Source organism: Molossus molossus, unplaced genomic scaffold (genome assembly GCF_014108415.1).
Source record: "Molossus molossus isolate mMolMol1 unplaced genomic scaffold, mMolMol1.p scaffold_m16_p_21, whole genome shotgun sequence".
Taxonomy (NCBI): domain Eukaryota; kingdom Metazoa; phylum Chordata; class Mammalia; order Chiroptera; family Molossidae; genus Molossus; species Molossus molossus.
The window spans coordinates 24,085,229-24,110,742 of NW_023425357.1; the positions used below are offsets into that span (position 1 = coordinate 24,085,229).

Genomic DNA, 25,514 nt, shown 5'->3' on the forward strand with positions numbered 1-25,514 from the left:
CGAGGGCAAGAACAGTGCCTGAGTCAAGAACACCCCTCGCACCTCGCATGCGACTCAGAGAGGGGCGTGGTGGAGGCTTGCCAAGAGGAGGGATGCACACATCCGTGTTCACGGAGCACCTGCAAGGCACAGGTGAAGTCCTCGGCATGAGCAGGCCTTCCTTCACATTATGCTCACGCAGCACACCAACCCGGTGGCTCTGACGATCATCCCACCCCATCCCAGGTCTAGAGGTCTAGAGGCACCAAGAAGCTAAATGACCTTGCTCAGGGTCATGGACGAGTAAGGAAAGAGGTGTGAGCCAGGGCAGTGGGGTCTGGAGCCTGCGCCCCAAGCCTCTGGCTCTCCCGAATGAATGACAGCAGCCCGAGGCCACCCACCTTGATGATGATCTTCTCCCGAAGCTGGCTGGGTGAGGGCAGCTGGTCGGCACTGGCCTCCGTGGGCTTCGTCAGCAGCAAGTCGCCGAACACCTCCTTGAACACTCTGGCCATGTAGCGCTGCTGCTCCACGCCACAGTGCTCCTCGATGGACAGGATCACGGGGAAGCTGCAGGCAGCAGGGCCGGCTCAGCGTGGGCAGGCATCTGTCTGTGCCTGCCTGGCCGAGCGGCTGGGGACCCCAACCCACTGCCCAGCGGAGGGACAGGCAGGCTCAGTGAGGGGGAGGAGAGGCCACGTTCAGCCACCTGGTGTCCCAGAGCCAGCCTCCTGCAGCCCTGCACCCAGGGGGTGACTTGAGCTCTTGGCCTGTGGGAGGCATCTTCACTCAGCCGAGGACTTGGCAGTGACTTTGGTCACGATGGAGCCCAGGCTGGTGTGAGTGTGTCTGAGTGTGTGTCTCTGTGGGGGCGGAGGGAGGGGTGGGCATCTGTCTGTCCACTCGATCTTAGCTGCTTAAAGGTGAGCACCTGGAAATCAGGCAACTGACCTCGAGGTAACAAAGGCGTGGTCTTTGATGGCCTGCACGACGTCGTCAAACTTGATCTTGGTGGTCCGCGTCCAGCCGTGGTAGATGATGGGCTTCCCGTCGGGCCCGTCCCAGCAGTCCACTGAGGGGGGAAGGGCCGCCTCACCACCTGCCCGACACTCGCCACCCCGAGTCCACTGCTGGCGGGCACGTGCCCGGCCAGCCACGAGATCGGCCCCGACCCCCACGCCTGCTGTGACCAGAATGTGGGGAACAAACCTGATACATTACACCCTGGGGCCACCAACGTGAGGACAGCTGTCACCTGTATGCGTGTCACCCACGCAGCTAAGAGAGGCTTTGGGTTAATTAAAGCTCCTTTTGTAATGTAACGCATTTGTCCGAAAGAAGCTATTTTAAATGTTTCTCTTCTAAAGCAGTATCTACGTTGGGTTTCGTTTTCTGATTCCGCGTGTCTAAACCTTGGCTTGCTGTTTTTGCTAGTGGAAACAATACACAGCAATGTGACGATTTCTTCTTAAAGGTTCCTAGTGAAATACTCAAACAGAACCACATTATGGAGACGGTGAACATCCCTGTATCTTCATCCCCCAGATGTAACAGGAGCTGACAGTTTCCAACTTAATTTTTTCACATTGGCTCTTTCCCAAGAGGGAAAAAGGGATACACTAGGCAACACTCTGTCGGAATAACTGCCGGTGGAGTGTGATGCCAAGATGAATCTTCTAACTGGAGCCTAAATCAGCGGTTTGTGCCTGTGCTCAGCCTAATACACCTACGGCCCTCTGGTGGGCAGGCCAGGAATGACAGGTGAGGAGACAGGAGGCAGCAGCTGGGTCCTGGGCGCGTACAGGTGCCAGGAATCACCTGTATTGCGGTGTCTGTGAGCAACCATGACAAAAACGGTCAGGATGACATGCATGCTGGGCCAGCTGCTAAAACCTGAAGGCATTTATCTGCCTTCTTCCAAAAAAAAAAAAAGCCCTGAAGGACACCGAGGGAGGACAGATTAGCAAAGCCATCTTTGCGACTGGCCTCCCCGGCCTTCCACTGTATCCAGACACTTTCTAGATGGGCCTGTGGCTCCAACCTGACCAGGCTCAACACCGTGCCTTGTGTTGAGGACAACTTTCTTCTGGGGAAGGATCCCTGCCATTGATGGCCACGTCCCTTACCACAGCTGCTATGAGCACCTGCTTGTTCCCTTGGCCTGTCCCCATCACCACTATTCAGCTTTAAAACAAAAGCAGCATCAAGCGCAGGTGGCGGGGGCTGGCCAGTTCAGCAAGGGGGCAGGCACTCTGTACTCTGTCTATGCCTGCCTGGCAGAGCCGCTGGGGACCCCATCTCTGCCTGCCCAGCCGAGGGGCAGGCGGGCTCAGTAAGGGGGAGCAGAGGTCACTGAACAGTCACCTGGTTTCCCAGCACCAGCCTCCTCCAGGCTCTGGAACTAGAGTGACGTGTGCTCTTGGCCTACAGGGGGCGCCAACCGTGAGCTGAGGACTGGGCAGTGACAATTAGCCCCACTTTGCCGTAGGTGTTATCTCCACCAGCAAAAGGCTACTCACACTCAATGCAGCGACAGCCCATGCGCAGACAGCGGATGTACGCCTCTGGGGACGACTCACTCCGCAGCTGGTCACCTGTGAGGTACCTGAAGGAGAGGAGGCGGGCCTGCACCTCAGGGTGTCCTTGGGGAACTTCTCAGCAAGCTCCCAAAGGCCTGAGTTCCTCCTGTCTAGAAAGACCCACGGTTAGGATCCGGGCCAGACACTTGCATCGTGTGGCCACACCTCAGACTCAGGCACCGATCACAGGATGTGAACAAGAACCACCCTGCAAATCCAAGTGCAGGGTCAAGACCGGGTATTTTTTTGAGAACTAGGTCAAAGGATGTCCTAAGTGAGATTAACGGCGGATGATAAATTAACAACCCTCCTTTGGCTGCCCTCTGGCCTTCCGTGTAAACGAAGCAGAAAGGGGCCATCCTTTTAATATCGGGGAGCCAGGCACTGAATCAGTGGTCCACTACTACGGGTGAAACTTTCTGTGCTACGAACTATGTCCAGCAGGTGAAAACACGTATTTTTATACACTCTCCTCCTCACTGTGTTCCCCTTCTGAAGAGTTTATGTTCCTCCAATGTCTTCTGGGTTTGGTAGAATTCACCATTCTAAGACACGACTCTTAAACCAATAGCCATGGTGGGGAAGAGAGAACCATGAACTCAATTTGCCCTTGAACAAGACGTGCCCTTCTAAATGCCTGGAGAGAAGCGGAAGGGCTTCTCACCAACTCCTGTCTGGAATGACCCTTGGGAAACCACTAATCTACAGCTGTCTGGGTGCCCATGATCCAAGACCTTCACACTCGCACATTATAAGGCAGACTAAACACTGAAACTTAAGTGCAACATCATTTCTCTCTTCCAGTCTATTCTCTTTTACGAAATCACGGTAATCTTCCAAAGATGTATAGTTGAGTGTGTTGCTCTCTGGTTTAAAAGTCATCAGTGGCTCCCACTGCCCCTGCTGTCACTTAAAGATTCCACTCAAGCTGACCCTGCCGGCCTCCTCTGCTGCTGCTCACCCCACACCCTGGATTCTACAGTCTAGTCTTAACAGACCCTCTCAGTTCCTCCTGCCCCTGGACCTTTGCACAGGCTGTTCCTCCGCCTAAAATCCTCGTCCTCACCTCACCATCTGTTCTCCTCTCACCAACTTCTGTCCTTTGTGAAGATTCAAAGGAGGTCGTTTTCCCTCCAACCACATGACAACAGTGCTGTTCTGTCCTGCCCTGCTCACTGCTACATAGCCCCAGTACCCAGCAAGCACAGGGCAGACAGCAATATCAGTTCAATGACTAATTCAATTGCTTTGCTGTGGCTACTAGGAGAGGCCCGAACCATGAAACCCAGCTTTGCTGATTGGCTTTTTAGGGCCACAGAGAAAGGATGGGCCTTGCAATGCCCCCTGGGAAAGAGACGTGCATTCCCCCGCCCCTTCCAGAAGCGTCTGTATGTTCCAGTCTGAGAAGCATGGCCCTGCACTCTGCCCGTGTCCCACACGCTTGGCCAAAGCAGCATGCTGGAACGCCCCCAAACGCCCTTCCTCCGTGACCCCCTCCAGCTGGCGGCAGAACTCACGTGTTATGTGACGAGGAGATCCAGTAATGGGACAAGGGGTTGTTCATGTCCTGCATGTCCACCACATCATACTTCTCATCCCAAATGCTGTTCTCCCGTGAAAACAGGTACGTGAGGAACTAAGAGGGGTCACAAACACAAAGACGACATCGCGATGAAGATAAGGGTGGGGATCTGGTTCTTTCTGGCCTGGGCCAGCGCAGGGCTCTGGTACGTTAACTCCCCAGGTGGGCGCCAGGCCTCCCTGACCCAGTTCCACGCAGAATCAGACAGCAACAGGCTGTACTGACACGTGTGTTGCTGACCTGTACAATGTTTTCCTTTTCATGTGTACCCTAAAATATTTGTAACTCAAGAATGTATGGTCCTGGCCAGTTTGGCTCAGCAGTTAGAGCGTCGGCCTACGGTCCAGAGAGACCCGGGTTCGATTCCTCCTAAGGGCACGTACTTCGGTTGCAGTTTGTCCCCGGCCCTGGTTGGCTGTGCGGGTGGCAGCCATTCGATGTGTCCCTTCACTTCGATGTTTCTCTCTCTCTCTCTCTCTTCCTCTCTCTCCCTCCTACTCTATCTGTACAAAAAAAAAAAAGAATGTATGGCCCTGGCCAGTTTGGCTCAGTGGTTAGAGTGTCAGCCCACAGACCAGAGAGTCCCAGGTTTGGTTCCTGTGAAGGGCACATACCTCAGTTGCAGTTTGTCCCCAGCCCCAGTTGGGGTCATGTGGGTGGAAACCAGTCAATGTGTCTCTCTCACATGGATGTTTGTCTCTCTCTCTCTCTCTCTCTCTTCCCCCCTTTTCCCTCCCCACTCTATCTGAAGATAAATGCAAAAATGTCCTTGGGCGAGGATAAAAAAAAAAGTATGCTTCTCATACATAGTAAGTTTCAAGGGATAATAATAATAAACATTTGTGAACCCACCCACTTGATTAACAAAACATTAACAGTATCACAACATTTAAAAGGCAGGAAATGTCATATCCCAATTCTTGATCAGAATAAATCAGAAGCTTGAGTGACACTGGGGTAACACTCTGCTTCCTGGGAACAACTTTACAGGGGACAGTCTCTCCCTCAGCCTTACCTCCCCGGCTGCAACCCTTTCAGCAGCTCACAGGAACCCCAAAACCTCTGAATATGGTGTGCTTACAGTGCACTCCCGGGCAGCAGACACCTTCTAGTGGCAATAGCAAGAAACGCACCCAGGAAACAAGGTCAATAGACAAGGACGAATAATAGGAGAGACTGGAAGAAAACCAGCCCTTGATGAACAGCTCACAAGGAGACCACCCACCTCATCAACAAACAAGAAGGGCTCCGTGGTTTCCCTCATCGTGTCGTCGATAAACTTTGTCATCCTCTCACGGACTTTGTTCAGATCCTGAGCCCAAAGTTCCTTAGAATGACAAAGAAAACAAGAAATCACCAAAAAGAGTTATGTCAGTCAGACCATGGGGGTGACTTGCCTGGCTGACCTTGGGCAAGTCACATACCCTCTCTGTGCCTCCTCATCCACTACACGGGAGTGATAACATCCACGCACAGAGTTTCTGGGACAGCGAATATAAAGTAACTTTATTGTTTTCCTCTCCAAACCCTAAAACCCCAAGTATTCATCAGGCAAAGGGAGGAAACAAGACCCACAGACTCACCTTTGACTAATGTTTCCTGGGTTCCAAATATGCTAAAGCCTCTATCTTTAAGAAAATAAAAGCAAATGTGCTATCAGGTGTGTGTGGTTGGGTGGGAAGGGTCAGACCAGGATGTATGGGGGAAAAAAAGACGACCTGAAGGACAGACACAAATGAGGCGGTGGAGAAAGGGCCTCCCTGGCGTGTGGGTACACATCATCAACCAGCCTTGCTGTTGATTCTTGCAAATCGACTCCAATAAGGGACACAAAACAGCTAGGAGACAGGGGACCAGCCAGTTCATTTGAATACAGAGGTGTTAAAATCTTTGAATACTAGAACATGAAACTCAAATTGTAGGATACTTTATGCAAAGCCTTCCCAGCCTTGGAGGTTCCCAAAAGGCCAGAATATCCCCCCTCTTTCCACAAAGCTTTCTCATAAAAAGCATGGGTACCTAGCAGATACAACCTGGAACTTGACGCCTGCCAATAAGAAATCTTCTGCCCAAAGGAGTTTAAAATACAAACAGTCTGCGGGTTAAAAAATGAATCTACTTGGTATGGGTATTGTGTTAGGTATCTATAGTAATGAAAATAAGAATAACGGTGAAGGGCCCTGGCCGGGTGCTCAGTGGTTAGAGCGTCAGCCTGTGGACCAGTGAGTCGCGGGTTCGATTCCAGTCAAGGGCACGTACCTCAGTTGTGGTTCAGTCCTTGGCCCTGGTCAGGGTCGTGTGGGAGGCAACCAGTCGATGTGCCCCTCTCACATCAATGTTTTGGGGTCTTCATCTTAACCCCTTTCTGTAGTGTGACCCACCCCTCCCAGGCTGGCCTGGAGCATACTGAACCAGTCCCCTAATGGAAATTTAGATTAGTTCCAAGTTTTCATTTCTACTGAAAATGCTGCCATTACTGCTTTAGGATAAGTCCCTAGGAGGGAATTATTTAATCAAAGTATATTAGCTTTTTTTTTCCGTCAAAGTTTTCATTTTAATTGCATATTGTCAAAGTGCTTTCTAGAAAACTTGTGCTAATTTGCACACCGGGTGCTACAGGGACTATTCCACATCTGAGCATCCATCGCAGCAAACAAATGTGCCAGATGACCAACTCTGCTTCATGCCGTCACCCCACAGAGCACCAGGCACATGGGGCATTGAGGGTCAGCCAGGCTGGTGGCTCAGGGTCCCCATCTCTCTTTTTTTTTTTTTTGGTACGTGCCCTTAGCAAGAACCGAACCTGGGACTCTCTGGTCCATAGGCCGACACTCCAACTGCTGAGCCAAACTGGCCAGGGCGGGGTCCCCATCTGACATCACGTCTGCCGCTCCTGTCGCTCTCGCACGGGTGCTCGCGGGCTGTCTTGCACGGGGAGAGTTCCTGCACTTGCTGCTGGCCCATCTCTGATCTCTATGTGCAGCCCAGCGAAGGGGCGGGCAGGGAGCCTGTCACTCTCCCCTGTAATAAAATTAAGCTGCACTAGGTGGTGACTTGTGGGATGAAAGGCTACTTGTCCCCAGGAGCTTAGCCGTGTAACTGCTGACAAGGAGGAAATCCTGAGATGTCTAAATTAAATTACAGCAGACCGGAGGGGGAGGGCAGGCACGAGAGAGGTTCCTCCGTCAACTGCAGGGCAGAACCACCGAAAGGCTGCCTGCACTCCTGAGCGGCTGCTGACACCCCGACTGAACCTCCAGGTGGCTATTTCCACAATTATCCAGAGGACAGCCAGGTGCCACCGACCACCGGGCGCCTCGGCTTCCTGCTTACAAATGAGCCCTCCGGGCTGCCTCCCACCACCAATCCAAAGGAGCACTCACGGCTTCCTTCGGCTCTGCCCCATCCAGAACTAGCCCCGCCTCCCCTTCTCCCACCCCTTCATCTAGCCCCGATGTGAATCACTTCTTCCCCATGCTGTTTTCATAAAAGAACCCTCAGCTCCAGGACAGCAAATGCTGGTCTCCCTGAGCCCTGCTGTTGGCGATGCAGACCGCATGGTCCTTTTCTGGCCAGCGTTTGGCTCAATGAACCCTTTCTTTCGGAAAAGCTTTTGGTTGTGTGTGTGTGTGTGTGTGTGCGCGCGTGCGTGTATTTGGTTTAACAGTTCAATAGCCCCCCAGCGAGGAATTCAGTGCAAGGACTGAGCATGTTAAAAAAGAAGAAGCCACACTCCTCTCTCTGCTTCACGCACGGGCAGCTCAGCACACGCAGTTGTACCAAACAGACCTCACTGACCCCCTTCGCTGCTTCCCCTTGGTGGCAGCTCAGGCTGAGCACACAGGCCTTCTCTGGATGACTCTCAACCCCCACATGGGGAAAGCATGACACCTCAATGTCCTCTGTCACCATCCATCATGTTACAGTAGCTACCACCACTGCCCGGGCCCTCCATGAGGCTGCCGCACACAGAGTATGTGTCTGTTCATTGTTTTCACTCCAAAGAAATCTGAACACGGGCTGTGTACTGGATGACAAAGAAACTGGTGTCGGGTGTGCAAGGTATAATAGAAGTGTTACGGTCACGTGTTTGTCTTGTTTTTTAAGAAGTCCATTTCCTAAGAGAGACATGCTGACTATTTACAAATGAAATGCCAGCCCTGGCTGGTTCTGCTCAGTGGTCGAGCATCGGCCGTGGACCAATGAGATGCAGGTTTGATTCCGGCCAAGGGCACGTACCTCAGTTGCGGTTTGTTTCTGGCTCTGGTCTGGGTTGTGCGGGAGGCAACCAGTCGATGTGTCTCTCTCACATCAATGTTTCTCTCTTTCTCCCTCCCCCTCTATCTGAAAATAAAGAGAAAAATATCCTCGGGTGAAGATTTAAAAAAAAAAACAACAAATGAAATGACACACTGCCTGAATGATAGACTGTGGTTTACTTTGGAATTTTCCAGCCAAGAAATGGAGAAGGGGCAAAGGGAGGGGAGACACAGGGGCGTGAGGTGAAGCATAGACATGACAACACTGGCAAAGGTTCTCAGTGTTTCAGTCAAAGTGATGGGTATGTGTGGTTCTACACCAGCTGGCTTTTCTGTGCATGTTTCAAACATTTGCAATACAAAGATTTTCTAAAATATAAATGAACTGAATACTGTTATGAACCTAAAACTGCTCTAAAAATATAGTCTGTTAAAAAACAAAAAATTATATAGAGAAAATGTAAATGAGACTCCCGTGATAGAAACGCAACATTGAAATAGATACGGGATTACGCATGTAGACACATATACCGATACACAAAGATCAATACAATCTTCTCTGACCCCCACGATTCTGAGAGGTGGCAGGGTTCTCATCCCTATTTAAAACAACTGGGGTACTGCCCTGGCCAGTTTGGCTCAAAGGTTGGAGCTTTGGCTCATGGACCAAAGAGTCTTGGGTTCGATTCTGGTCAGGGGCATGTATCTTGGTTGCGGTTTGTCCCTGGCCCTGGTCAGGGTCCTGTGGGAGGCAACAAATTGATGTCTCTCTCACATAGGTGTTTCTCTCTCTCTTTCCTTCCCACTCTATCTGAGGATAAATGGAAAAATATCCCTGGGTGAGGATTTAAAAAAAAATAAAAATTGCCCTGGCTGGTTTTGCTCAGTGGTTAGAGCATTGGCCCATGGACCGGAGACTCCTGGGTTCAGTTCCCGCTAAGGGCATGTACCTTGGTTGCAGTTTGTCCCCGGCCCCGGTTGGGGTTGTGTGGGTAGCAACCACTCGATGTGTCTCTCTCACGTCGATGTTTCTCTCTCTCTCTCTCTTGCCTCCCTCTCTCTCTCCTGCTCTATCTGAAGATAAATGCAAAAAAACAAAAACAAAAAGTCCTCGGGTGAGGATAAAAAAATTAATTAAATACATAAATAAATAAAAATTAAAAACTGTGGTACAGAAAGGTCAAACTACTAGTCACACAGTAAGAAGATCTCAGCTTTATTTCAAGCTAACAGTTTCTCAGCTGAGCCCTATTAACATTTGGGGTCAGGTAATTCCTTGCTGGAGGGCTGACCTGTGCATTTTAGGGTGCTGGGCAGCATCTCTGGTCTCTACCTACATACCATTAGTACCCCAAGTTGTGGCTATCGAAACTGTCTCACCCAGCCAGTGTGGCTCAGTGGACTGAGCACTGTCCCATGGACTGAGAGGTCCCGGTTCGATTCCCGGTCAGGGTACATGCCTGGGTTGCAGGCTCAATCCCAGTAAGGGGCGTGCAGGAGGCAATTGATCGATGTTTGTCTCTCACAACGATGTTTCTCTCTCTCGTCCCCTTCCTCTCTCTCTAAAAAAAAAAATCAATTAAAAAAAAAAAAAAACTGTCTCCAGATGTTGCCCTGGGAGGGGCACAAAACTCAGAGACTCTGCCACCTCTCGGAGCCTGTACATAAACACCCCAGGAGGTGTCCCACCTGACATTTGTTTAAGGAAAACTGTTCTAACATATCCCCCAGAGGACCTGGCGGGCTCACCGCCTCAGACACACCCTCCATCAGTCAGAGGCGGTCCTGAGGCAGGGATACCCGCTGTGCCCGAGGAGCCGAAGCCGGCCAGGTAAGGGCGCACCTGCCCGGCAGCACCCCGCCCTTGCCCCTCCTCAGTGTGCGCCTGAACAGGAGCTAAACGAGGCTGCTCTCATTGCAGAGTCTAAGACCGCACAATGGCATTGGACAGGGAGACTATCACTGTTTCAGGACTACAGGTGGCCAGGTGCGGGCAGGTGGCGGGGGCGAGAAGGGGAGACACCACCCAGGAAGCTCCTCCCAGCTCCGCCCCCGGCCCTCCGCTCCCTCACCTGCTGTTCATGTAAGAGAAACCGCTGGAAGTCGTGCAGGTGGACAGCGGAGGCATCCGGCCGGTCGGTGTTGCTGCCCTCGGGGAAAGAGACAGTGTTTAGAGAGGGACACACTTCCACAGTCAACATTCAAGAGGCTGTTCCTGCCGCCAAGGCCCTCCTGGGTGCCAGGCACAGGCCTGTCGACGGGGAGACGCAAGTGACCGAGATGACATCCCTGACCTATACCGATTCACAGAGAACAGGGAAACCTTGGAGGGTGGGCTCTGGAACCTGCATTTAGCTGCTCCTGGGAGGCTCTGGTGCCGGGGGGGGGGGGGAACAGACATGTGCGTGCGCAGCGACCGCTCAGGTCGGCTGGATGGGGACAGCGCTTAGGGGAGCGGGGGGAGTAACCAGGGCCACATCGAAGTGTCTCCTTAGAAGCCCGAGTCCAGAGTGTGCTGAGCCCCCGAGGGCTCAGAGGCCAGAGTGGAGGCCAGACGAGGCCCCCCGGCCTCAGGGTGGATGGGAGAATCAGCTGGGACATGCAGGACCTGCACCACGGGGCCAGCAGTGGCCTGCTGCTGGGAGAATTTCCATTTGAGACGAGGGGACCCTTCACCCTGAATAAAGGGAGACTCCACCTCGGCCCGCAGCCAGCCGACAGACGGCCTTGGGGGGGGGATGTCCGTGGCGATCAAAAAGGCGGGACCTCACGGGACTACAGGTGGCCTGGTTCCCGTGGAAGGGTGTTCTGCAGACCCGAGCTGTCCGGGGGGCCGCACTGGTCCCTGGGCACTCGCAAGTGGGGGGGGTCTTTTTAACATACAGGAGAGAAAACACACTTCAAGCTTTCTCCCTTTCTAAACACTCAGGGCCCAAAAGTCTCTTGTCTTTCACATTGTGAAACACATTGTGAACGTGTTTCTAACCTTCTGTGCTACCCAGCCTCCTAAGTTAGCTTCCTACCTTTTCATGAATTCACTCATCTTTTCATTAAAATACTATATAAACATCAGAGTCGGGGTTTCTATACACTCCGAAGTCTTGGGGTTTCTGGTTTAGAAAGTGACAGAGGGAATAATGGCCAGAGTGTCCACATCAATGAGGAGCTACTAACTCCATGGACAACCTTTCTCCCAGGCAGAGAGGCTTGGGAAACACAGGACACTTCGTGAATTGGTAGCACAGTCAAGGTCCTGACAAGTCCTGCAGTGCTTTTCATAATATCATTCTTACTACATACAAGTCCTCGCCACACACCATGCGAAGCACTTCATAGATTTCGACTCACTTTAACTCAGTTAAACCTGCTTAACAAGGAATTTCCCAAATTCATTTGTCCACTAATATTGTTTTGATTTGTATGAAAAAACCTACTGGCCAGTCTCGTTCTACGCACACTCCAGGAATGGGGTCCGGGAGCATGTAGGCTTCTTTCTCGACAGAACCTTCTGGGCCCCCCTCCCAACATGCCACAAACTCTGTTGCTATTGTTACGTTCATCCATGCCACAGGGTCGGCATGGCCAACCCCCCAATAGGAGGACCCCCCCCAATGCCCACCCACAGAGGTGTCCCTCCCAGAGCACCAATAACTGGCCCAGCAACCCCCAACAATAGTAACCCAGCAGAGGTGCCTCACCCCAAGATGAACACGGAGGAATCTTTTTTGAATTCGTCAAGAATCTGAAATAGAAAACAGAAGAAAACCACTCACAAAACAAGAACAGCAGACAAGTCAGGCCGCTTAATGCACATGAACAGATCTGGGGGGTTAAAAATCAACACTGCGATTTGTGTGACTCATTAATGCCAATGAACAGACTTTTTCCGGTTAAATTATCACTATAATTTGTGTGACTTGTAGATATTCAAATACAACGAGAACTTATGAAGCCAAAAGCAGAAGTCTCCCTCACCTCTGTCATAATCTTATTCCTGAGAATCAATCACTCCTTTTTGGGGGGCTAATCCTCATCCAAGGATACTTTTTCCATTTATTTTTTCAGAGAGAGTAGAAGGGAGGAAGAGAGAGAGAGAGAGAGAGACAACACTTGGTTGCCTCCCGCATACACCATGACTGGGATCGAACCCACAACCCTTTGGTGCATGGGCCAACACTCTAACCACTGACTCACACCAGCCAGGGCGAGAATAAATCACTCTTAGAAATTTCATAGGTTCCCTTCTGTAATTTGTTTTATGGATAAGAGTTTAATTCCATCTTACCATAATATATTATGCCATGTCTCCCAACGTTCTGCTGTTGTTTCAAGCTTTAAATGTTATTCTACAACCTCAAATAGTCCTGCCTCATTACTTTGAAAGCCCACATTGTATTCCATAACATGTATGTCATCGATTTTCTGCTACAATGTCCTGTATTATAAAGAAGGTCCTGGTCCAAATCTTTGCCCACTTGGGCCAGTATTTCTATGGGGTGGACGCCCGGCTGGGAAAGCACGGGGACATGGGTGTGCCCGTGAACTTGGGTGGACTCCACCAACTGGCACCAAGGCAGGGCGTCGACACAATAAGATGGCCATGAGTTGAATGATCATTGCTGAAGCTGGCTGATGGCTATATGGCGGTTTGTGATACTAGAGTCTCTGCTTGCATATGTTTGAAATTCCCCGTCATACAAAAGTTTAAAATCAGCCCTGGCCGGTTTGGCTCAGCAGTAGAGCATCAGCCTGTGCACCAATGGGTCACAGGTTCAATTCTGGCCAAGGGCACGTACCTCAGTTGCGGTTGGTCCCTGGCCCTGGTCGGGGTCGTGCGGAAGGCAGCCAGTTGATGTGTTTCTCTCACATCGATGTTTCTCTCTCTCCCCCTCCCACTCTATCTGAAGATGTTTGAAAAAAGTATCTTCAGGTGAGGATTAAAAAAAAAAAAGGTTTAAAATCAGTAGCTGGGCACTGAAGGTAGCCATAGGAGAACTCAAACCCTAGCTGCAGCTTACTAGCTACATGACCTCCAGCAAGCAACCTCTCTGATCCTCTGTTTTTTCATCTGTAAAATGGGGACAACAACAGTACCTCTCACAGGGTTACAAGAATTAAATGTATGTAAAACACATAGCACAGCATCCAGCATAGAGTTCGCACTCAGAAAATGTTAGCCATGATCTGTGTTCATAACGGTGTTATTACAGCCAGGTTAGAGGTATGTCCCCTCACCAGGGGGACACACATGGAATTTCTTATCTTCCTGCTGCTGTCAAACTTTTGGAAGCTCTGAAGCTTGAAAGCAGCAATATAAGCAGTTGGGTAGATCCAAAGTGGAACTGACAACCTCAGGTTGGAAACCTGTAATTACTGATGAGCAGGAACCCACTCCCTGGATTTAGGTCTGGGGGTCATCAATCACCGTCAATAGCCCTGCCTTCCCAGGGAGCCCGAGAAATGCAGCCAAGCCCCTAAGAGCACACAACCAATACTTTTCTCTGTGCTCCGCTCTCAGGGACAGCTCAGGAATTATATGCTAACAGCTGGGGAGAGGCATTTACCTACCACAAGAGCAGTGTGGTTTCTCAAGCCAGCCAGTAAGTATGTAGAGAGCTTGGGGCTTCGCTTCTCAAATTCCAAGTCCCTGAATTCAGACGCAGTGGCCCATCGAACAGTTACACCGTCCAATGGTGGAGATCAGAGGCTGCCAACCCAAATGTCTTTAGGGCCAGGCGGGCAACATAAACTAGTATAATGGCCAGATCCAATTTCTTTTTCAAGAGAAGCTAAAAATTTGGATCTTAACATAAAACCTCCCAAGTTTTAAATATATGCAATTCATTCAAACAAACAAACAAAGCATTTAAAACCACTGAATGGTTCTCAACCTTCCTAATGCCGTGACCCTTTAATACAGTTCCTCATGTTGCGGTAACCCCCCAACCATAAAATTATTTTCGTTGCTCCCTCATAACTATAATTTTGCTACTGTTATGTCTCAAGCAACCCTGTGAAAGGGTCGTTCGACCCCCAAAGGGGTCGCGACCCACAGGTTGAGAACCGCTGCCTTAGGTCAAGTACAATTGAATACAGGCTGAATGTGGCATTGTGGCCACCAAGGGTAACCTCTGGTACGCACACCTTTTCCCTAAAACTGGGCGATCTCGGGTACCACCAGAGGATTTGGGGGCTCTTCAGAAATCTGACTCAAATTTCTTCCTCTCCGTTCTCCCTCTCAAACAAACATACATTAATTAGCCTTAAAAGGAAGCACACGGGAAAGTGCAGGATGAAATGCACCTCAGGTGGAATTTCATCGCAGTGGAGACTGCGTGGGTTAACCTGGGCTGGCAGGCGAAACTGCTCTTCTGCAAAGCCTCTCCTCAAGCTCTGCCTGCCACCTGTCCCGTGAGGCAGCATCCCGGAATTCCCAGGCAACTCGTTATAAAAACGGCTATTGCAACCACGAATCTTGACTGAATCGAGTCTTCCTCAATCCTGGTCAATTGCACAGGACGGCAATCGTCATTACTCTGGAGCTCACAGGCACGCCGCTTTCTAAAACATTTTCATCGTTCTCAAGCACTGACTATAAATAAAATTATGTATTTTAACCTAAGAAGTGTCTCAATCAGCAGTAGATTAACTTCTATTAAGGTTCCATATGCAAAAGGGAAGGAGAGCCCGGCGAGTGTGGCTCAGTAGACTGAACGTCGTCCAGAGGACTGAGAGGTGCTGGTTGGATTCCCAGTCAGGGCACATGCCCAGGTTGCGGGCTCGATCCCCAGCAGGGGGCGTGCAGGAGGCAGCCGATCGATGTTTCTTCTCTCACATGGATGTTTCTATCTTTCCGCTTCCTCTCTCTCTAAAAATCAATTTAAAAAACTTATTTTTTAAAAGGGAAGGGGAGTATATAGTTTTTAAAGTTTTATAACCAATAACCTGATTTAATACCTTCATTTTATAGAGGAGGCTGAATGAGAAGGAAAAAGATGGGTTTCCCCAAAATCACTTGGTCAGTCAGAGGTCAAGTTGGGGCTGGAATCCAGGCCTTCCAACTCCCAATGCCTACAACCTTTCTACTCTATTTGGCAAACCAAGAACTACTTACTATATTATGTGAAAAAAGTAAACACGGTGCAGTAGGATTTTTTACTCTATAAAATAATGTACTTCGCCCTGGCTGGTTTTGCTCAGCGGTTAGAGCATCAGCCTGCAGTCCTGAGAGACCCGGGTTCAGTTCCCACTAAGGGCACGTATCTCGGCTGCAGTTTGTCCCCGGCCCCAGCTGGGGTTGTGTGGGTGGCAGCCACTCGATGTGTCTCTCTCACATCAAAGTTTCTCTCTCTCTCCCTCCCGCAAAAACAAAACAGAACAAACAAAAAAATGTACTTTTTCTGCCCAATCCAGACAGACAGGAAATGTTCTCCCATTTCTCTACCTTGGAGATATCCAAAAGCCCACGGTCATTGGTCACCTATCAAGAGGCCTCACCCTGTGGCCAGCCTGCATGTAAAAGGCAGTAAGTGTCTTCTATCGACTTTCACACACACCACTATGGTGCAGGGATCACCACCCCCATTACACAGATGAGAAGACTGAGGCTGGGAGTGGTCAGTGGCTGGCCCGCGATCATACAGCTGGCTGGAAAACCAGACAATCCATTTGGCTCCAATTCCCACCTACTCCCTGCCCCGTCTCAGTCCTGCTTCGGACCCGCCTTTGCCACCTGCAAAGTCCTTTTGCCACCAGTAACAGCAGCAACTCCTGTTTGCGGCAGGCACGCCACCCACAGGCACCGTGTTCCATCCAGTGCCCCCAAGGCTCCACTTCTTAAGCTTTATGCTTTGGGGGACCTTTTTTTATTGCAAAAGTAACGGACCAACTTGGAACAAGCCAAAGGAAAACTGGGATGTGCAAAGAAAAATAGAATTCTCATCTTTCCAAACTCCTCCAGGACATACAGAATCAACATTCAATGGGAGGTGTGCATCCTTCCTATTTTCTCCTTGTTCATAAACACACACACACACGAGTTATGGGAGGATTCCTGTATTCTGGTTTGTTTTTACAAAAAAGAAGAAGTCGGACCTAGCTCCTTGCATGAATCCGTTGCTGGCCTTCCTCACAACACCTCGTGAGCATCCTCCCACACCGCCAGGAACACGACTGATGCGGAACGCTCCGTCGCGCAGGATGCTGCAGAGTGCGGTGGGACCTAATTTACCCAGACACTCCTCTACTGAGAGCACGCGGGTGGTGCCCAGTTATCTTGCCCGCATCAGTGATGCTGCCATAAACAATCTGGTGACAAATCCTTAGGTCCTAGTGCTTTCGTGTCTCTAAAACAGCGTCCCCAAAATGCAGTCAGGCCAAAATTATTTAAAAACTTTTTTTAAATATGTTTTTATTATTGGTTTCTTTAGGGAGAAAGAGTTAGAAACATCCATGTGTAAGAGAAACATGGATCGGCTCCCTCCTGCACGCCCTCTACTGGGGATCGAGCCCGCAACCTGGGCATGTGTCCTGACCGGGAATCGAACTGAGACCTCTCAGTCCATGGGACGATGCTCAGTCCACTGAGCCACACTGACCGGGCTGTATTTTAAATTTAAAATAGATCTCTTATCCTTTGAGATGACATGGAGGGACCTGGAAAGTATTATCCTAAGTGAAATAAGCCAAACAGAAAAAGACAAATACCACATAATCTCACTTATATACAGAATATAATGAACATAACAGTCTGAGGAATACGGTAGACCCAGAAACATGGAAGTAGGGCACAGAATGACATCCGTCAGAAGAGGGGGTGGGGGTGGGAAGAGATAAACCACAGAACTTATATGCATGTATGCATGACCAATGGACATGGACAACAAAGCCGGGGACGGGGTGGGTGTGGGGTGGGGGGTGGCAATGGGGTAAAAAAGGAGAAACATCTGTAACAAAAAAATTAATTCATTTAAAAAAATAGCATATTATCTTAAAAATACATTCTCATAAAAGTGAATGAAAGTATAAAAAGAAGGCACACACACAAAATCCCTCAACCCAGAGATGGTTCCTGTGAATAATTTGATAAATTCCCTCCCAGCATGAGACTACACATTTGAGTCGATGAACTTCAGTCAAACTTACAATCACTCCTGTTCCCACCAAGAAGATAGGTAAGCTCAATCCCCCACATTTTCCCCACCGCACTATCACATTTAAAAAGTCTGCCAGCCCGCAGATGAACCTGGTATACCACTGTCATCCTCACTTCTGTGGCTAGCCAGGAGACCTCTCTGGTTTTCTTAGGAACGTGCTAGACTGGGAAACACGGGGGGAAACAGAAACATCGTTCGACCGTTGGCTCAAGAATCATCTTACCGACTTTTGCTGTTCAAACATAAGTTTTTTATAGAGGAGATGGAACTGTTCAAAGCTGAATTCATCTTTGTGTGCACCTATTTCCTGTAAATATAAATAAAAAAAAGTGACTCCACAATTTTTGGTGCCCACTGCAAGAATGCCTCCTCCCTGTTTACAGAAACGGGAGGCCTTTCTAGAACTCTGGCGAACATCAAACCAGCATTCCTCAGAACCCAACTGTCCACAAGCTTCCGGATTTATCGGCCTGGAGAACACACCCACCAGGGAGCGCATCAGGGAAAATCCTTCCCTCGACCCCAAAACGGGGAGAGTCTCAACCAGAACTCCAAGAGCTCTAATGAGAACTCCTCCTTTTGGGGGGCAGCAAAGACACTTTCAAATCTAGACATATTTATAGGGTATGTACATATAGGTCATTTTTTTTTTTTTCCATCCTCACCCAAGGACTTTTTTCCATTTTTTGTTCAGATAGAGTGGGAGGGAGAGAGAGGAAGAGAGAGAGAGAGAGAGAAACATCAACGTGAAAGGGACACATCGAGTGGCTGCCACCTGCACGACCAACCAGGGCCGGGGACAAACTGCAACCGAGGCACGTGCCCTTAGCGGGAACTGAACCCGAGTCTCTCTGGACTACAGACCGATGCTCTAACCACTGGGCAAACCGGCCAGGGCCATATAGGTCCTTTATTAAAGTATAAGAAAACTAACCAAGCTTTTTAATTAGACAGAACTCAACTCCAGTCAAGGCTTGTCCCCTGCTTTGCTTAATGGCTTTGGGCAACTTATGTGACCCTTTCAGACCCTCAGTTTCTTCATCTGTAAAATGGGAGAACCACCACCACCCTCCTAGGACTTCCCCGAAATCGAACTAGATCACATCAAGGCAACGCCCAGGGAAGGCTTGTTTAAGAACAAAATTCCAGTTAAGTGGTAATCAACAGTAAATGTTTCTCCATATCTTTTCTCTTCTTTCAATTCCCACTCTTCACTGTTCTCGTCTTTTTGAATTAGTTGGAATGCTGGGGGCAAGTCAGAAGATGGCTTGATAAACCATGAAGGGGGTTAACTTTTCCAGAAGCTCATTGGTACAAAAACGAATGAGCTCTTTTGGCTGAGGAATCTTGTGACTGGGGCTGCCGCTGACACGGCCATGTGAGTCCTCCACCTGGGGGTGCTGGGATGGAGTGCTGCTGGATTCCTTGACAAGAGTCAGCATCTCTCTGGGATCAGAAAGGGTGCTTCTACATCATCTCCATCCTTACATCATTCAGAAAAGCCCACCTCACTGACTATGCCCCATCACTCCTGGAGTGACTTTACCTGCCCCAGATCTACCAACAGCTTAATTACACAAGAACATAAACAATGATGGGTGGAAGGAGGGATGTGTGGGACGAAGGAAGGGTAGAAGGAGGGATGGGTGGGAGGAAGGATGGGTAGAAGGAGGGATTGGTAGAAGGAAGGGTGAGTAGAAGGAAGGGTGAGTAGAAGGAGGGATCAGTAGGAGGCGGCATGGATAGAAGGGGGGGTGGGTAGAAGGAGGGATGGGTGGATGGAGGGGTGGGTGGATGGAGGGGTGGGTGGGACGAAGGATGAGTAGAAGGAGGGGTGGGTGGATGGATGGTAGGAGGGGTGGGTGGAAGGAGGGTGAGTGGATGGAGGAATGAGTGGGAGAAAGGATGAGCAGAAGGAGGGATCAGTAGGAGGCGGCATGGATAGAAGGAAGGGTGGGTAGGAGGAGAAATGGGTAGAAGGAGGGATGGGTGGATGGAGGGGTGGGTGGACGGAGGGGTGGGTGGGAAGAAGGATGGGTGGGAGGAAGGATGGGTAGAGGAGAGGTGGGTGGGAGGACTGATAGGTGGGTAGCAAAGGGAAGGGCAGAGAAGAATCAATTGTGACCACTCTCAAGACTTGCTTACAGAATGCCACATCCCCGCAACCTACATGAGGAATCTTTCAAAATGCTTTCCAAAACGAACACATCTGTTCACACTACTAGAAGGAAAACAGGCTGCAGGATGGGGAGGGCAAGGGAAAGTTGGGCTGGTAAAGTGTTCTAAGTCAGACAGCCCTGTACACACAATCTTCATGGGTGACGTCCTCTGCTAGAATTGAGAACGTGGTCTTCAGATCTTCAGATGATCCCTCGGTCTGGACTGGGCTGAATCTGGAGGCAAAGGACTTCTCGGGCACCCTGCCACAGAGCTCAAAGGCATGTAGGGACTTTACATGAGAGGCACCAGTAGCCCCAAGTTCACAAAATCACCAGGCTGAGCTATGAAACTTACCACAAACTTATCCTTGAGGAACTTGGCGCTGCTCACTTTGAAATTGACCATGGGCAAGATGGTCTTCAGCTCCCGAAGGCTGATGCTGCAAGAGAGAGAAACCCCAGATCCATCAACCTCGAGAGGTTTCAGCAGTGGAGGGTTCGGCTACGCCCATCAATTACTCCCTCAGGTGGCCCTCCATGAGAAGACCCGCCAACAGCTGTTAAGTGAGCACCAGAGACCTGGGTTCAAGGTTGGGGTGGCACCTTGATGCACAAGGCTGATCTCCACCCTGCGGGGATGGCCGTGGATGTGGTCCATGTAGGAGATACAGTGTGGGCAGAAGATGGTGTTAGATGACCAGATAACCTCTGCAGATATGAAATGTCACAAAGGTTCAAACCAAGGAGAGGTCACTGGAGGCCAGAGAGGAGGAGGGGGGAGAACTCAGCTCCATGTATGCCCTGGGTGTCATGCAGGCAAGAATGTGACCTGTGCCCACACTACATTCGACCCCCTGCAAGTGTGCGTTTCTGACCCCCGGGGTTCAGAACAGGCAATGTGGGGGAGGAACTGGGGGTCACTACTCAAGGTCAGAGCTGGGTCTGAATCAGAGCCCAAAACATACAGTCGTCTGACCCCACACAGAGATCTTCACGAGTGTGCGCCTCCGGGTCTGCCTGTCACCACCAACTGACTGCCTCTCGGGGAGCAGCATGAACAGTGGGGAGGGTGGGATTCGGGTGGTGGGTCAGGGGCATGAGATCCAGTCCCTTGTAGCTGCAGAGCCGTGTCCCCCAGAGCGAGAGAGGGCGGGGGAGGGGCGCTGGTGTGGTCAGAGAAAACTGCCTGTGTTCTGGAAACTTCAGATTGGTCAGGGGCTGTGCTTGGCCCAGGAAGGAAGCTGCCCAGGTTGTGGGCAGAAAATGACTGAGTTTCCCAACATTGTCAACTTGGCCTCTGCCAGTCCATCTGGAAGGAAACAGCATGTTCATTACACTCAGCAGCTGCCACTAGAGATGACCAAGTGGGACTCCTGGCCACCCAGCGTCCCCACCTCCAGCTTTCTGACCTCTGTTAGAGGTCGGAGACCTTTACCTGCAGGCTGCTCCCTACCCTCAATACTGGGGCTCAGCACCAAGGGCGTCAGGTGCTGGGCGGGGCTGGGGAGACCAGAGCCTGGTGGTGTGTCGGGGAAGAGGTGCAAGAGCAGGAGGAGAAGAGAGGAGTGCTGGGCTGGCGCTGCAAGAGGAGACAGGAGGATCGGGCCAAGCTGGTGCCCAGCGGAGCTCATCCAGAACCAAGGCAGCGGTCACAGTCCCCTCGGGAACCCAGAACTTGCAGACAGAGACAGAGCCAGGGATCTCCCCGTGTCCAGGAACGGAGAGATTGGAGCTGGACGCCAGTGCAGCTGCCTGGGGCCAGTGGAGCAAACTCCGGGCCCAGGACATGAGCATCTCAGCAGCAGGAGGTCAGAGCCCACCTGTTCCACAAGTCCCACCTGGCACTGGAGCACCTGGGTCCCCAGGTAAAGGTGGGGGCCAAAGGGCCTCTTTGGGCGCCTGTGCTAGGGCCCCACCACTCTACTCCCCTACCCACCCCTACCCCACTCCCCACTCTGGGCGTATGGATCTGTGCTGCCCAGCCTGACCCCAAGCAGGACAGGCAGGCTGATTACCCAGCGGCTGGAGGGGCGGGAGGGAGCCGTTCACAAGTCCACCCTTCTCCCACCCAGGACTTGACATCAGAGAGAGTGCCTCAGCCAAGGTCATGACCCGCACTCAGTGACCGGTCAGAGCACCTAGCCCTCTGGCCTCAGTGCAGGGCAGCTCTGCAGGGCCGTGCCAGGCTCCCCACGGAGCTGGCTGAGGCTCAGCTCTGACTGCATCGCAGCCCAATCCCCCTGCTGCCGTCACCTCCACAGGTGCCGACGCTCTATGCGCCCCCCTGTTCGCTTCCCGCACCCAAACCCCATCTCAGCCTGCTTCCTGGGCGCTCAGCCTGTGCCGGTGGGTTGGGAACCAGGGCAACCCCCACGGGAGGGCTGGCAAACAGTGACCCCCCAGTGAGCCACAAACGGCCCCTCCCCCTTCCATGGCAGATGTCCCTAAACAATCTTGAAATCTTGATTAGTCTCAGCTCCTGGCTTAATCTCATCTCCTGCAACACCTCACCCCAGGCAGCCTCTACCAAACAGGCAAGGTTGGCAGCCCCAGGAAACCGACCTGCCACCCTGAGGCTGGACCAACACCTCCACCACCCACCCCTGCTTCTTAGAACAACAATGACAATGATAAACACGTGTGCGTGTTCACCAGCGAAGCCAGGCCCTGTCCAACCCCTTTTCACATACTAGCCCCCTGACCCCTCACACCAACCCTAGGAGGTGAAACAATGATCTCTCTTTTACAGATTAGGAAACCAAGGCACAGCGAAATTAAGTCGTTTGCCCAGACTCACACAACCAGTAAGTGTTAGAGCTGAGGTTCCAACCTCAGCACGGCCCGGAACTTCCGAGGATGATGGAGATGTTCTGGACTGGGCTGTCCAGCGGACAGCCACGGGCCACACGTGGCAGTGGAGCACCTAAAACATGGCTCGTGCAGCCAAGGAACTAAATTTTTCATTTTAGTTCATTTATGCTTAAATAGCCACAAGTGGCGAGTGGCCCTGTGTCAGTCGGTGCTGCTCTGAGTAGAGTCCCTGGACCAGAAGCGTCAACATCAGCTGGGAACTTCTCAGAAATGCAAATTCGTGAGCTCCAGCCAGCATGCGGAGGGAAGCGGGAAGTCTGCAGGGGGCGCTGTGCACGCCTGGGGCTAAAGCTCCCTGGGTGGTCCCAAGGTGCCCAAGCAGCCAACACTGGTCCCACGAAAGCTATTTGCATTCCTGTTGAAGCAGAAAACTGACCCGTGCACCTGCCTTCACCTCCCGAAGGGCCAGTCTCCCCTCTGTCCCTGCTGAGGCTGAGCAGCAGGGGCATATGCAGATTCCGTGTATGCGCCAAGGGCCATGGTGGGGGCGAATGTCCCCAGGAGGCAACCTGCTGCCAGCCCTTGGGGCTGCTGCCCCTTCGCGGGTCTCCAGCCCTGTGAGCCTCACACTGAGGACTGCAATTCCAGTGACCCCCAAGGAAGGCGAAGGGGATTTCTCAAGGGGATTTCGACCACAGAAATTTTCACCTTATGGACTGACCACGGAACCAAACTCCCAGATAAGAGACAACTGAACTCGAAAGGCTCATACGAGGGAAGTCTCTGGAAAGCTGGCCAAGGACACTGTTAAAACAGTCACAGCTTTGACCCAGTCTCCCAGGCCTGGACAGGTCATAAGGACAGCTTCCAGAACTAGAACGTTCCATTCGCCTGATGTCATGTCTAGGAATGAAAAAGGAGGGGTTTTTCGTTCACCCAACAAACACGATGAGGGTGGAACCAGTCAGATCCCCGTCCCCGAGGAGCCCCGCCAACACGAGCAGCAACAAGGGAAAGACTTAAAAGAAAGCAGAACACGTCCGCCCAACACGACCTCATGAGGTCACACCGTCGGTTCACTCTGAACACAATTCTGTGACAATGGAAACATGAGGAACTGGACACAAACTAAATGACAAACAAAAGGCAACTTTTCAAGCCAAATGTCATCCCACTGGCTGACTTGTAACGTAGGCCCATGCCTACGTGCCCGAAGAGTTGCAATGAAATGTAAAAGTTCTAATAGTCTGACATGAGGTGAAAGTAGTTTAATCCTTTAGTGAGGGCTGGACTTGATGAGTTATTCCCAAAGAATGGAGTGGGGGTAAACTTGACAAAGGAGAAACCTGAAAGATACCACCTTGGCCAGGTGATCAAGGTTGACATCACCATTGACAAGGCATGTCGAGAGTATGTCCCTCTTGATATGATGTGTTGAAAGACCTTCACCTCTGATACTCTTCCCAAATACCCACCACCTCAGGCTACCCAGAACTCCAGTCTAATTATGACAAAAATATCAGACCATTTGATGAACATTCTACAAAACACCTAAGACATACTCCTCAAAACTGTCCAGGTCATGGAAGACAAGGAAAGACTAAGCAAGTGTCACAGACCAGAGGAGGCCAGGGGGAAAGAACCACTAAGTAAAAGGTGGGCTCCTGGACTGGATACCAGGCCAGGAGAAGGACAGTGGTGGGGAGACAGGGGGAGTGAACTCCAAAGAAAGTCTAGAGTTTAGCTAATAGTCACGTACCGATGTTGGTTTCTCAGTTTTGACAATGCACCATGGTAACGTAAGATGTGAACATCAGGAGAAACTGGGCAAAGGGGGATGTGAAAACTCTCTACACTTTTCTCTAAATGTAAAACTATTCCAAAACTTGAAGGTTAATTAAAGAACAGGATATAAGAGCATATCTGTAGTTATATTTTCATAAACAAAAGTCAACAAGGAAGCAAATAAATAAAGTTGAAGATAGAGGAAATATATCCCCCCCCCCAAAAAAAAAAAAAAAAAACTGTAGCGGAGTTAAGAGTGTTTACCATTTAATATAAAATTTATACAAATGTTTTCTAGTCTTCGGCATTTCCAAAATTTTCTATAGTGAACAGGAGTGACTTTCATCATTATAAAATGTCCATATGGAGCTTTAGACCATGTCAAAATACCACCCAACCACCTCCACAAGCGACACACTCAATGGGCAGGCTTTGTGGCACCAGAGCCTCGCTGAATGAAGTCAGTCCTAGTCTGTGGGGTGCGCCCTGCACAGATGATCCTCCATGGTGGTCAGTGGTCACAGCCAGTCCTTGCAGCTGATCGCCCTGGGGGTAAATCCCTCCCACTGACCTGCTAACATCAATCAAGGCTCAACTACAACAGGGGGGTGTAACAACCGGGGGGGGGGGGCACACTTGGAGTGCCTAGCTCGGATGATTGGGGAGGCTGTGCCACTAGACCCTAAAGAATACCTACTGCATAAGGCCACTCTACCAAACCCAGGAGATGGAGCAGCTCTACCTAGTACATAGAAACAAACACAGGGAAGCTGCCAAAATGAGGAGACAAAGAAACATGTCCCAAATGAAAGAACAGAAGGAAACTCCAGGAAAAGAACTAAACTAAACACAGATAAGCAATCGACTAGGGGAAGAGTTCAAAACACTGGTTATACTTAATGAGAACTTCAATAAGATAAAAAAGGACATGGAAACCATAAAAAGAAGTCCAAAGTGAAGGCTACACTAACTGAAATGAAGAATAATTTACAGGGAATCAATATTAAAGTAGATAAAGCTGAGATTCAAACAGTGATTTGGAATATAAGGAAGCAAAAAACACCCAATTAAACAGCAAAAAAAATTTTAAATATAAAATAAAATGAAGATAGTATATGGAGACTCTGGGGCAACTTCAAGCATACCAAAATTCACATCATGGGGGTGGCTGGAAGGAGAAGAGACAGAAATTGAAAACCTATTTG

At 50.5% G+C, this 25,514-nt stretch overlaps 1 protein-coding gene across 1 annotated transcript in view; it reads right to left on the minus strand.

Moving 5' to 3' along the window:
* Positions 1-25,514, minus strand: part of PLCG2 (phospholipase C gamma 2) — a 143,522-nt gene that overhangs the window by 59,236 nt on the left and 58,772 nt on the right. Inside the window, exons 6-14 of the mRNA XM_036276088.1 lie at positions 20,069-20,153; positions 17,778-17,861; positions 12,098-12,141; positions 10,472-10,544; positions 5,366-5,467; positions 4,076-4,194; positions 2,499-2,584; positions 931-1,051; positions 381-549 (exon numbers count right to left, since the gene is read on the minus strand). Of these exons, the coding sequence (XP_036131981.1) occupies positions 381-549; positions 931-1,051; positions 2,499-2,584; positions 4,076-4,194; positions 5,366-5,467; positions 10,472-10,544; positions 12,098-12,141; positions 17,778-17,861; positions 20,069-20,153 (883 nt within the window). The remainder of the gene's footprint in view (positions 1-380; positions 550-930; positions 1,052-2,498; positions 2,585-4,075; positions 4,195-5,365; positions 5,468-10,471; positions 10,545-12,097; positions 12,142-17,777; positions 17,862-20,068; positions 20,154-25,514) is intronic.